Source organism: Antechinus flavipes, chromosome 2 (genome assembly GCF_016432865.1).
Source record: "Antechinus flavipes isolate AdamAnt ecotype Samford, QLD, Australia chromosome 2, AdamAnt_v2, whole genome shotgun sequence".
Classification (NCBI taxonomy): domain Eukaryota; kingdom Metazoa; phylum Chordata; class Mammalia; order Dasyuromorphia; family Dasyuridae; genus Antechinus; species Antechinus flavipes.
The window spans coordinates 652,492,472-652,506,866 of record NC_067399.1 but is presented as its reverse complement, the minus strand read 5'-3'; the positions used below and the strand labels follow the sequence as shown (position 1 = coordinate 652,506,866).

The following is a 14,395-nucleotide window of genomic DNA, read 5'->3' as shown; positions in this document are numbered from 1 at the left end:
TCTCTAGTGAGACTTTAGCAAATTAACTTTACAAACATAAACCTAAATCATTTCTATCTTCTTCTTCTTAGCCTATGAACCTTCTTATTTTCTTTTTAGTAGGGATGATCTGTGAAATAATTTCAGCAATCATTTGTTTTTCATTTGGTTAAAGAGCAGGATTTCTATTTTCAAGATTTCTTATTACAGACTTTATGTACTTTTTTCAGTGTATATTATTAAAGCAATGCAGTATGACCTGGCTGCTTTTTCTAGTGGATTTTGCACTATGAGAATGAGCATTATCTTTTTTCTCCAGTAGTCTTCCTCACTATTAGGTTGTTTTTGAACCCTGTGATCCTGCAATAATTCTGTCAGGTTTTTTTCGAGGGTGCAAAGAGGTAGAAAGAGGTAATCAAGGTTAAATGATTTGCCCTTGGTTACACAACTAGTAAAATGTCCAAAATTGTGTTTGAACTCAGATCCTCCTGATTTTCAGGGCTGGCACTCTTTCCACTTAATCCCTAGCTGTCCCAACATGAATTTTTATATATGGAAAACTTCAAACATAGTGTCGATGGCTATTACAAAGCACCAAAATAGAACTTTATTGTCACATAGATTTTTCTTAGCCATATTGAAATATACTATAGTTCAGATCATGAGTAATAATATAATTATATACAATGTATATACATATATAATAATAAATATATACAACCTAAAATATGACAATATAACTTTAGTATGTGAATAAATAATAAAAATTAGATATTACAAAGATGTCATCATAGCCTGTCTCCAAGCGATTTAATCATAATTCATTCATCATGTTCTAAAATAACTCATTCTGCATATTTACCTCAATATTTTCAAATCCATTTTAATTTTTTATATTGATCTTAGCCATTGCTCCTAATTGCCAGGAAAAGTAAAGGCTTTCTTCTGTATTATTATAACAACAAAATTTGTCCAGGAAATGTGCTTCCGTGCCTTTGTGCTAAATGGAGACGGAGGTGGGGAAGGTCCAACCTGTGAGGTGCAGATGCTGACAGACCAGTTAGTTAGTCTTCCTCAGCTGTGTGGAACTTTCCTCTTTTTTTTTTCTTTTTGGATTTTTGTTATAAGGAAAAGTTTGCTGGGTTGGAAGAAAGGAGAGCTCTGCTTGGAAATGAATGCTGTAAAACGATAAAGGGTATTGACTCTTTAAAAAGAGAGTTTATTTTGTTGTCAGAATTTAAATGGAAATTAAAATTAAAATTCACAAACTTAAACTGATCATCAGGTCAAAAAGTGTTTGATATAAAATGATTTGTAGAAAATTTGACCAATGGATGGATGCTCATCATTAAAATGCTATAGGAAGCCATCTTTGCTCTTTGAAGTTTTACTTAAAACTTGTAAATTGCTTGTATGTTCAGGAAAAAGTTTTCAGGGTTTTCTACAGTGAGCAATATATTTCATGGAGTCAAATTTCAGCTCTTTTGTTCAGAATTGCTATCATATCATTTATATAAGAATCCAAGGAAATTTGGTGTTTAGATTTAACTAAGAGGGCAGGGCTTTTGGCTGGAAAATCTTGACTGCTCCTGACCAGTCACAGTACCAGTTCCTTGGACAGACTCAGTAAATACCTATTGCCTCCCCATTTCACCCCTTTAGACTCCATTTAATTAGCACTTGGTGAAAAGCTAAGTGCCATAAAATGTGCTGCCCAATTGCTGGCTACTCCACAGGGAGTCTTCTGAGTGTATCCCACATCCTTGGGGGGAGTTTCTGGATTTTCAGAGAACCCCTTCCAGTAATAAACTTCAGTGTCCTCTCAGCAAACAGAAATGCCATTTAGCTCCCAGCCCAACTAGGGCTTTGTCACTAGGAGATGTTTTAGTCTCTTCCCTGAAGGAGCCACCTTAGATGCCGGGCCTTGCCTTCTGTTTGACCCTGCCAAGGCTTCCAGTCGCTCTAGTCTCAAATTACAGTGAAACCTGCTTAGGAAGACCACCCAGGGCTGGCTACACACAAAAGTGATCTTTCTGACAGGTGGTCCTCAAGTACAGGTGGTCTCTTAAACAGGTTTCTCTCTGTGGGCAAGTTTTTCCTGACATTGAGGTCACAGTTTCTTTTCCCTCCTCCTCCTTCATTTCTCATGAGAAAAATAACCATCACAAGTTCCTTTCCTTGAGACAGCTTTGCAGGTAGAAGACAGTGTCAAGATACATTTCATAGCAAAAAAGTGAGAAATTTACTGTTTAAGAAATCATAAACTACTTTAGAGCAAACTCAGTACTGGTGTGCCCTGATTTTTAAGAAAAGCTACCTACTACAGTCAAAACATCCTAGACAGATCAACCAGAGGATAATTAATTACTTACCTGCTTCAAAAAATGAGACTTCATGTTTTAAAAAAGATTTACAAGTCGTGCCTTTACATATTATTTTCCTACTGAATTTTAAATCCATTTTAAAAAATTAACCCTTCAGGAATGTGTTTACTATATAAGGTTTGCCTACACTGAGCATTTCCTCTCAGATTCATAGATTGTCGATCCTGAAAGATCCCTTAGAGAGTCCCTAGTCCAGCTCTTAAATTTCACAGCTGAAAAATAGAAACACCAAAAAAATTAAATGGTTTGCCCCAGTTCCCATCATCACCATAGAAGAGCCTGCTCTGGGGTCTGGTATTCCTGATTCATCTCATGGTCACCTCATCACACTAGTTTGAATTACTCTCTGACAAAAATATAGTTCAAGTCCCCAGACTGTTATAACATAGTAATCACTTCTATAACATGTGAAGGCTTATACATAGTTCCTTTCCCCAAATAATACTCCAGTGATTGTGCACCCCCTTTTAGGGAGCTGAATTTATCAATGGGCTTTGAGCATCTAAGGACAAGCTATAGTTTCAAGATTATATCTGAAAACAACTTGTACAGTTATTAAGAACCATTTCCACATATTCTATAGAGAAGAAAACTGAAGTTTTGAGAAGTAATGGAAAGATCGGTGCCCTCTGCCTGCAGAGGCAGTGCCCCGAACCATTGGCCACTGGATGGTTTCTCAGTCAGGCTCTTTCCATTAATTTCCTTCAGCTGCAGTGTCTTTATCCATGCAAGAAAACATTTAGTATTTGTCATAAAGCTCTATCTCCCAGGGACAATTCAAGTTCCACTAGGCAACCACAAGCTGGCTTTTCCACATGTTTACTTAATCTATCACCTTAGAAGGTGCTCCTAGGGTCTTCCCCTGGCAATAGGCATCTATTGCAGCTTTCTTCCCAGACCTGGAAGTCCAGATAATCAGAAATCCAGTCTTAAGTTTTTCCAAAGTCTTAAGATCAGCTACTTTGAACTTCAAGGGATTTTAGAGCTTATTTAGTTTGTCCCTTAATTTTACACATGATAAAATTTTTGTGACGGTTTTCTCTAAGTTAAAGATGTAAATAGGGATATTTTTTGTCTCTGGGAGCCACCACGAGGGGGGAGTACAATCTCCCCTGCCCATTGCCCAAGGTCCATGCTGTCATGTCAGTCCATCTGTGGTGAATGGTCCCCTGGAACTGTTCGAGCTTCCTCATCAAGCACAAGCAGATGTCCTACTGCATGGAATCCAACAACCACAAGGCCCCAAATTCATTCTGATTGATTGGAAGACGGTGGGCATTGAGCCGGCCACCAACGACAAGGGCATCATGGAGGTTCTGTGTGGAGGGTAGGGCAGAGGAAGCCTGCCACTTCCTATGTGAGGAACACAATCAGCAAAAATGCTCGGGCCCCACTCAGTAGTGACAGGCCCATCAGGCCCATAGAATGACTCCTGGAGAGATCTCTGCGCCAGGCCAGTGCTATCCTGTGGAGCCAGAAGCCAGTGGTGGTGAAAAAGAGGTGAACCCGCTCACCCAAGAGCACCTAAGTGTCAGGCCTGCCTTTGCCTAATAAAGTCAAATTCTCCAACTAGTTAAAAAAATTTCTTTTGCATATTGGGGGTTCTGCTTTTATCAAAAAGTATGACTTTGGGGTCTGAGTGTATGGATTCGAGCTACATTTATAGAAAATAATGAAAAACCTCATCAAGCTCACAAAAGCATTCCTTTCCTCCCATCATTACAGGCTTTGAATTTATTTATATCTGCCTTCTAGCATACTTCTATCAAAATGCCAGAATAAGAAGGCCTTCTTAATAAATGAAGGGACAAACAGGGGAAAGGAAGGAAACAGGGAGGAAAGCCTTTATTAAGCATCTGTTGTGTGTTAGGGGTATATGGAATGTTCATGGAGGACGAGCATCATGGGTATGAGGTCTTACTGAGTCCTCATTACCTGTGGTGCCCTCCTGCCACTCATTTCCCACCCATATCTGCATGATATTGCATGTGATAAGACAGTCTAAGCCAGGTTGAGGGTAAGGGATAGACCTCAAACCTCTGACTGAGTTAGGGGGCGTCTGCTCAACTGGGTAAAGACTTCCAGAGAAATGGGCAGATGAGAACAATCATTCCAGTGGCCTTGAAGGCAGCTGAAGCAGACTGGGGCAGTGTTTAGAGCGTGGTCGGACACCGTGGATACTAAGGTTATCCAGTGTGTCCCAGACCATCACCAGTCATCCTGGCTTTTGCTTTGCTACTAGACACGGAAGATTGTGGAAGAAAGAGTAGGGCCGACTTTGTACAGCTCTGACTCACGAATTCAATTTGTATGGGAGTCAAAACATTACCCCATGATGTCATTAGCCCTCTTCAAAAATGAAGGATTGGCAGCCACAGCAGCTGTGTGCCAGGCACCTCGTGAAGTGCTTCACAAGTGTAATCTCATTGGGTCTTCACAGTCAGCCTGCTGTTATTGTGGCTGTTTGACAGTTGGACACAGGCAGACAGGTCGAGTGACCTGTCCAGGGTCTCACAGCTGAAATACTAAGTGTCTGAGGCAGGGTTTGAGTCTTGACTGTAAGCCCAGAGTTCTATCCACTGGGCTTCCTAGCTGCCTGGGTGCTAAGATTTCACTCTCTGCTTTTGAGTAAATTTAAGCTAACAAAAGGTAATCAATCACATATTGAGTTAAAATACAAGAGATCACTTGATTATCTTAGGTGAAAATACCTTTTTTGTTTGCATACAGCTAAACATTTCAAAACTCTGGATATTCAGTTCAACTCAATAGACATTTCTGGATATAGACCCCTGCGGTGTTTATTAAACACCTACTCTTTGTGGAGCCCTTAGATGTCTGTTAATTGCCTACTTGTATAGAGAACCCTGCACTAGGTGATGAGAGTTCCTGCCATCATGGACTTTATCAAGTGGGGATAGAACTCTGTGGAAACAGCTTTTAGTATTGAAAACGCACTGTTACATTATGAACTAAGCTTAAAGGACAACAGCCTTGGGAAGGAGTCAGTGGGGTGAACACCTGGGTTATTATCATAAGCACTGGGACTTTACTTTTGTCACCATGATTTTGTGTTAAGACACTGAGAGAATCATTGCTCAAACTTTATCAAATGAAATGTTCTTTTTCTCTTAGGTCTCTCAGCAATGCCATCAATGTGTACAATCTCACCTGCAGCAACTGCTCAGAAAACTGTGCTTATGTTCTGTTCAGCAACAAGATCACCTTCTTAATGGACCTTCTGATACACCAGCTGACGGTACGTGCTGTTCCGTTTTAGCCTTTTTGACAAAAAGCTTTTTACTGTCCTCCTCATCTGGTACCCAGACACCCCAGACAGGCAGCCTCGTGATACCCAGGCCCCTTTCTCAAAGTCATGATTTTAAATTCAGAAAATAAATGCACAGGCTTACAGGGCAAACCAATGATATTGAAATAGTCATCAACATATTGAAAAAGTAAGGGCACAGACACCCATGTAAGCCTCATGGAGGAACAGGGATTCTTTCCCCCACAGAACAGAAACTCCTTGAGGGCAGGGCTGTTCATTTATAGCTTTGTATCCCCAGGAGTGATCATAGTGCTTGATACATAGTAGATGTTAAACTAATGCTTATTGATTATCTGCACTACCTATTGGACAGAATATTTTGAAGAAAGTATTCTATAAGACAAAGTATTATCATTCATTCATATATGTTTGTATATGCTTGTGAGATGTATGACTGTTAGCAAAGAATATATGACTGAATGGCCTGAGTTTCAAAATAATTTGAAATAAAACTGATAATAATACTTCCTAAATTCTGAAAATTCTGGTGATACTCTATGTCTGTGGGAGAGAAGGAAAGACAAAGAAAGACCCAGGTTCATCTTCTGATTAGTTTTAGTGATGATCTGCTGAGTGTCAGCTAAAACTGGCTGCCAGAGGGGGCCATTCTGTACTGTAAAAGCACCTACTGTGTGCTAAGTTCTGGAGACGGTGGGAAACATGTACCAAAGTAAAATAGTCCCAAACTACAAAAAGCGTACATTCAAATAGGGAAAGACAAAACACAGAATATGGGCAAAGAAGTCTCAGGCCAGGAAAGCAGAGAGATGGTGAACAAAGCTGATAGACAGTCAGTTCAGAGAGCAAGAGGTTGGAATGGGAAATGGGGGATGGGAAGTAGTATGAGCCCAGCATCAATGGATGACAGTTAATCAACAGGTATTTACTATGTGCTGGGCTCTATGGTATGTGTTAAAGAGAGATAAGAAAACTAGTGGTTCCTTCCTTTGTGGAGGCTTGCATCTTGTGGGATCAAGATGGCCAAGGCAGATGGCTTGAAGGAATAAGAAACATGGGCTGAAGAAGGAAGTCTAGTCTAGGAGAATCTGCACTAATTCACTCTTAGTATAAGGACAGGAGCTTCAATTTAAAATGGATGCCCTTCTCTAGGAACTTAGGAACAAGGTTTTTGGAAGCCCAGTCCTGAGGTTGGAAGAAGCAGGGTGGCAGGAGCCAGACAGCTGGGAACTGCTTGTGTGTGAGTAAAGGTGTGCCCACGCGTAAGGGCCATGCCCATGCAGAAAGGCTGTGCCCATGTGTAGAGGCTGTGCCCGTGCCTAAAGTAAAGGCCATACCCACAAGAAAAGGCCATGCCCATGTGTAAAGGCCCATTCCCATGAGTAAGGGCCTTGCCCGTGTGTAGAGGCTGTGCCCGTGCCGAAAGTAAAGGCTGTGCCCATGCGAAAAGGCCATGCCCGTGTGTAAAGGCCATGCCCATGCGGAAAGGTCATGTCCATGTCTAAAGGTCATGTCCGTGTGTAAAGACCATGCCCATGAGTAAGGGCTATGCCCATGTGTAGAGGCTGTGCCCATGCCTAAAGTGAAGGCTGTGCCTATGAGAAAAGGCCATGCCCATGTGTAAAGGCCATGCCCATGTGTAAAGGCCATGCCCATGTGGAAAGGTCATGTCCATGTGTAAAGACCATGCCCATGAGTAAGGGCCATGCCCGTGTGTAGAGGCTGTGCCCGTGCTAAAGTAAAGGCCATACCCACGAGAAAAGGCCATGCCCGTGTGTAAAGACCCATGCCAATGAGTAAGGGCCTTGTCTGTGTGTAGAGGCTGTGCCCATGCCTAAAGTAAAGGCCGTGCCCATGAGAAAAGACCATGCCCATGCGGAAAGGAGGTGCTGTGAAATGTTGCAGGATGCATAAGTGGTCAGACCAGAATTAGGGTGAAGAAGGGGAATTTCTCGCACCTCCTGAGAGCCCCATCATAGACATCTTGTTTTATTTCAAAGAAGCCCAGGCTTAGCACTGCAGAACCCAAACATTGCCCTCCATCGGTGCCTTCAAGTTTCCAGCAGCCTCCTCCTCTGGCCAGCTCCAACAAGCAGGAAGTTCCTTAACTCAGCCTCTGTCTCTCTCTTTGCATCCTCCAAGCATTGTTCTTCAGAACAAGGTTAAGGCCTCTTCTCCATGTTGATCCCCCTGCCTATTTGTAGAACTCTAGCCAGATGCCCAGAAGTCTTCCCTTCTCCAGGCCGCTAGGGGGGTGCCATATGCCCAGAGCGCTCCAGCCTGCACCCAGCAGGGCTCCTCTTCCTAAGTTCAAATGCAGCCTCTGACACCAGCCATGTGACCTTGGGCAGGTCATTTCACCCTGTTTGCCTCAGTTTCCTCATCTATAAAATGAACTGGAGAAGAAAATGGCCAACCACTGCAGTATGTTTGCCAAGAGACCCCCACGTGGGTCATAAAGACTTAGTCATGTCCAAAAAACAGCTGAACTGTAACACGCGGCCTCTGCACCCCAAGTGAAGATGGGGGTTACTTTCCATTCCCTCATGGGCAAATGGACACTGCCGCCTCTCTGATGATGCAGCCATTCTATTTGCTGTGCACCAGATTGTTAGCAAGCACGGAACAGCCTTCAGCAGGTGTAAGGTGGTTTCCACTAGCTTTGATTCCCTCTTTTGTGCACCTTCTTGAGATGGAAACGGAGAAGACCCTGTCTCTGCTCTTCCCTTTTTTGCAGCGAGTCACTGTCTTATGTCCTTTCTTCTTCACTTTGCCCTTTTGAGTTGTTATTTCTGCACCAAGTGCAGCGTGTGCAGTTATAACACAGGAAGGGAGGGCTGATAGGCCAGTTTCTATTCTGAGGGTCTTAAGCATCTTTTTTGGATTCTGAAGAATGTGCACAACTGTAACTGAAAGATTGAACATAAATACTTGACCCCACTTCTTTAATAAGGATCAAAGGAGAGAAAGATTGAAAGACGTGAGCCAACCGTACAACACATTTGTACAACGTCCAGGAGCCCGCCCCAAACCCTCTCCCAGGCCTGCAGCAGCAGGAAAGCTCTCTAGTCGTTGTCTTTTCTTCTTCACCTGGGAAAAGCCAGTTGGCATGAGCCAGTGCTGGGAGAATGACCCAGAGAGCTCTGGACCAGGAGTGTGGAGAGCTGGCTTTCACTTATTACTAGTCTTGTGATCTTGAGTAAAAGATAGGGTCTCATTTCTCCCCTCTGGACCTCAACTTTCTTCTCTGAAAATAAGAGGAATTGAGCAGAGAATCTTTGAAGGTCCTTTCCAGTTCTAGACATTGAATGGTTATCGAAGCATTCCGGTGCTGGACCTCAGGTGTCCGGAAGCCCCCAGTGGGGATGAGACCCTTCTTAGCTGGATGACCCTAGATTTGTTCCTCCGAATCTTTTCAGTCTCAGAACCACTTCCTGGGGTTAGTGTGATCACAAAACCAGCTAATGTTGGGAAAGCCTTTTGGGGTCTTTGAAGCACCAAATAAATGAGAGCTTTGTTATTGTGCTGTGACTTCTGGACACATTTGTATTTACTCATAATTTGCAAATGATTAATCAGCATGTGAGGGCAGTAACAACAAGTAGAATATCTTCAGAGAGCTTTTCTCTAAGTAGAGCAATAAAGGAAAAATGTCATTCTGCAAGCACTGTTTGTATTGACTGTGGATGCTTGAAGTCTACAGATAAAAAAGTTATCCCAGCAGTCTTCATGATGTAACTTTAAGGAGTACAGATATTTAGCTGTAGATATAGAAATACTATAGGTATACATATGGGGGTGTGTATATATATTCTAACCGAGAACTATAGAGCTAAGAGCTAAACAAAGTTAAATTCATTCATTCCACACAAATTCACTTAGCTCAGTGCATTCACTTGGTGTCCCAAGGGAGGCCATAAAAGTAGCAGAGGCCGGATCACTTCTCCTAAGAAAAAAGGCCACGTCTGTTGGGAGTCCCCAGGGTCACTGTGCAGATCCTAGGAGATAGATGCTGTTTGCACAGCACTGTGCTATCCAAATAGTAGCTGTTATCATTATTATTATTAGAGGAAATGCCCAGGAAGAACAATTCAGGGCAATTTAAATGCTCTTAAAATGGGATCATAAAACTGTAACACTGGATAAGGACTTTTAGAGCCCTTCTAGTCCTCCCAATTTCTTTTGCAGATGAGGAGACAGGGCAGAAGAAGGGAGATGAAGTGTCCACGGTATGGGGACACAAATGGAGGTGGAGTTTCATTAAGTAGGGACTAAACTCCAGGGCACTTTGCCCTGGGTCCCCTTGAGGGCTGCCCCAAAGCAAGGTTCATGGTCCAGTCATTCATCTCACCTTGGAAAGTCAGTACCGAAATTAGCTTCTTTGTGATCTTAATTTCTATACAAATATAATTCTGTCTTCTGAATAGGGATTTCATTTGATTTATACAGTATAGTAGTTAAACCAGGGAGATATTTAACCCAGAACATTATAGTTTATCCCAGGGTTTCACTTCACTTCAATGTCACTAAATATTTGCTTGAAAACTTATTTTTACTTCATAACAACCTTCTGACCTTGAGATATTTTATAGAAAAATCCCACGTTAATTGGAATCTATGTGGTTTTTTTGAGCCAAGCATTTTGATCATTGAAAAGGGACATACAGACTTTAAATAATTTATATGATTTTGTTGGAATCTTAGAGACTGTAGGTGAACCTTTTAAAAAATAACAAACAAGGGAATGCCAAGAAAAAGTCTGTGCATTTGTAACAAAAGAGTGTCCAGTTTTTTTGTGAATCATTTAGAGAGTATTCCAAGGACAGATTGTCATTCTAATCCCTGGTTAAGCTTGCCCAGTTTTAGCATTGTTCTCTTTGTGCTGAATGGCTCCTGGGGCTAATTACTGGAAAGCTGGCCTTCTTCTGTCTTGACAACAGATAACATCTATTCTAAAGCCAAAGGTCATTTCTGTTCCTCCCTTCTTAAGAGGGCTACTGGGAGTTGCTTAAGATCTTAATTCAAATCCTGCCTCAGAGACCAGTATAGGTAAGGTGATCCTGGGCAGGCCCCTTACCTCTGTTGGCCTCCATTTCTTCATCCATAACAATCCTTGATGAACAATGAGAAAACAAGCCCAGGGTCACACAGTTAATATGCATCAGAACCAAGCCTCAGTTTTCCAGACTCCAAATCAAGGGCTTTTCTTGTTTAGTTCCTTCATTGAAAGTGCTGCTCCAGAGCTAACTCCTCCAGTCATTCTTTGAGCTCCTGACACATTGGAATCTATGTGGACACCCCATTGGGGGTGTCAGCTCTCATCTTCTACTTTGTGCTTGCTGTCTTTGTATCTGAGACGTCTCCAGCAGAGCACTCTCTCCAGTTAGTGGGGAGGGGGCAGTCTTCAGGGGCTCCCACCTTCTCTTTGATTAGCACCTAATTTTTCTTCCTTAATACTGGGTGTTTCCTAAATACAGATGAATTGTGTGGCCCTCGAACTTGGCAGCTACTCACCAAAATATGGAGATCTGATCTCGAGCATCTCCTTCGCTTCAGGATATCTCATATCTACACTTTAAAAATTTCTACTTTTAATATTAAAATCAATGAGATTAAGAGCAAGGACAATTTTTCTTCTTTTTTTTTTTTTCCAATTTCTTTCTCCTCTCCCTTCCATTTTTTGGTAAATAAAATCTAGCATATTATAGTAAATATATAATGAATGCTTATTTAATTTAAATTGGATTGATTTGGGCTAACACATGGATATTACAGGGAATCTAAACAAGGAGAAATGACAGAAAGAAATGGGAAATACTGTCGTCAAATGTGGTTTTTTAAATGCAGTATTTTAATCAAATGCAAATAAAACAAATCTGTCTCCTAAATTAGAGGTACTTGTCTATCAGGTCCTGTCCTACCACAGTTTTACTGTCCTTTACCTGAAATAGAGAGGTGTGATTTCTCTCAGGTTTGCTTGCATGGATTGGAGGAACAATGGATTTAGAATTAGATCTGGTTGTGAATATTGGCTCTGCTGCCCCTATAGCTTTATTATGTTCCTTCCTTTCTCTGATTCTCTGTTTTCTCACTTATAAAATGAGGACATTGAAGTGATTTCTCAATCCAGACTCTTAAGATTGTGAATATCTTTGGTGGAAATATTTAGAGCTTTAGTCTCAGGCCCAGATAGAATTTTGGTTTGTTTTTGTTTTTGTTTTTGTTTTTTTGGCTGAGGCACTTGGGGTTAAAGTGACTTACTTGCCCAGGGTCACACAGCTAGAAAGTATTAAATGTCTGAGGCCAGATTTGAATTCAGGTCCTCCTGACTCCAGGGCTGGTGCTCTATCCACTGCGCCACCTGGCAGCCCCTCAGATAAAGTTTTAATAACCCTTTTCTCCTTAGAGGAAAGAGTTCTATTTTGAGAGGAAAGGGAAAATATTCATAGTAGAAAATATAACATCTAAGGGTGATTTGTGTAAGACAATAAATGTTTAAAAGATTTGCAAGGAAAAAATCAATACAGATTCTTTATCCTAGAGTTTAAATTTTATTAAAAATGATGATAATAGGTAGAACCAAACTGGTGGAGAGAGGATAGGTCTTTGCCAGGGCTCTTCCTTATTTCTCTCAGAATCAACAAAAGATCAAGCCTCTGAATGATTTTGATTCCAGAATCAGAGAACCCACAAATACTTGGAATTTAACAAATTTCCAGCAGAAGATACCTTGGAAGGACTTCAGAAAAGGTTTGACTCAATCAGGCAAGGAGGTACATGACCCAGTGCAGGCGCCGTGTAAGGAGGCCTAGAGTAGACAGGCTTCACACACGGGAACTCTAGTTGAGAGGCTTTTAACCACAATACAGCAGCATTGGCTACTACAGCCCCAGAGCAGCCTGATGCTGGTATCCCCTATAGAGGAAGCTTGGGACAATTTCCCCTTTTCCCTAAGAGCAGGACTCAATCTTTAAAAATGAGCAAAAATAGCAAAAAGAATTTGACAATAGATAGCTGTTATGGAGACAGGGAAGAACAACCTCAAACCCTGAGGACACTAAAGGCAAATATCTCCAGATGAAGCCTCAAAAGGTGATGGAAGTTAGTCTCCAACTCAAAAAGCTCTCTTGGAAGAGTTCAGAAAGGATCTTAAAAGAGAGTAGAAGAAAAATGGGGAAAGGGAATGGGAGCTTTGAAAAAGGAAACACAGAAATTGCCTGGAGAAAAAAAAATTGCCTTTAAAAAATATAATTGGTGAAATGTAAAAAATATATACTGAAGAAAACCACTTCTTAAGAAATAGGATTGGTGAAATGGAAACAAAAGCTAATGAACAAAATAATTCATTTAAAAGTTCATTTAGTCAAATGGAAAAGGATGGTTAAAAAGCTAACTGAAGAAAATAATTCATCAAAAATTAAAATTGAACAAATGGAAGTGAATGACTCAATGAGACATCAAGAATCAAACAAAATCAAAGGGGGAAAAAATGAAAAATAGGAAAAAATGTAAAATATCTCATTGGAAAAGCAGCTGACCTGGAAAATAGATCCAGGAAAGACAATCTAAGAATTATTGGGTTACCTGAAAACTATGATTTTAAAAAAAAAGAGACCCTAGACAACATTTTTCAAGACGTCATCACTGAAAACTGCCCTGATATCCTAAAACCAAAGGATAAAATAGCATTGAAAGAATCCACCGGTTACTTCCTAAAAGTGACATTAAAATGAAAACTCCAAGAAATATCGGAGCTAAATTCCAGTATTATCAGATCAAGGAGAAAATACTACAAGCAACTAAGAAGAAACAATTCAAATATCGAAGAGCCACAATCAAGATTATCCAGAACCTAGCAGCTTCCACTTTGAAGGATCAAAAGGCCTGGAATATGATATTCTAGAGGGCAAAGGAAGTTGGATTGCAGCCAAGAATCATCTACCCAGCAAAACTAAGCATTCTCTTTCAGAAGAAAAGATGGATATTCAATGAAATAGGACATTCAATTATTTTTTATGAAACAACCAGAGCTTAACAGAAAATTTGATCTTTAAATACAGAATTCAAGAGAAGCATAAGTAGGTAAAAAAGGAAGATAAAATGATGATAGCATTATATTGTTTTTCACATACAAAAGTCCTCCCTCCAAGTCCTCAGTGCATCAGACAATTGACTGAATGCTTGAAGCTAGTTCAAGAAATTGTTAACCATGTGCTGAACATTTAGCCACAAAGCAAGAAATCAGAAGAGGGTTGCTCCTGTGTGATTAGAATCCCATCCAAATTCTTGAACTATATGAATATTAAAGAGTATTGTACTTCACCAAAGAATTTACAGCAAAGTCTCAGAGCTACCCCAAATGCAGAGTGTATAGTCACTGTTATCACCATTTTACAGAAAACACTGAGCCTGAAGAGAACTAAATTGCTTTGTCCAAGGCCATTGGACCAATGTGACCTTGTCTTGATGTGTCTGGTTCTATTTTTGTGCCCCTTCCACAGGCTGCTTGTATGGCCACTTTCAACAGCCTGTTTAGGTCCTTGACTAAAAAGGTTCAGAGGTTGGGTGCCTGTAGCATCCGTTATTGCAGTTGGGGAAGTCAGGATCAGTCCTAAGACAATTTCTGTCCTTGAATGACTTAAGTTTTAATGGATAGGAAGTTAATAAATAGCTAAAAGAAAAAATGCCTTATGTGAAGAAAACATAAATAAGAAGAATGGATAGAGAAAAAATCTCAAGGATC

General features: G+C 40.8%; 1 protein-coding gene and 1 pseudogene across 1 annotated transcript in view; both read left to right on the top strand.

The window, feature by feature from the left end:
* The window catches only part of SCAPER (S-phase cyclin A associated protein in the ER), a 362,563-nt gene that overhangs the window by 258,079 nt on the left and 90,089 nt on the right, over positions 1-14,395 (top strand). Inside the window, exon 25 of the mRNA XM_051982442.1 lies at positions 5,499-5,622. Coding sequence (XP_051838402.1) covers positions 5,499-5,622 — 124 coding nt within the window. The remainder of the gene's footprint in view (positions 1-5,498; positions 5,623-14,395) is intronic.
* LOC127552064 (60S ribosomal protein L28-like) lies at positions 1,149-3,891 on the top strand (annotated as a pseudogene).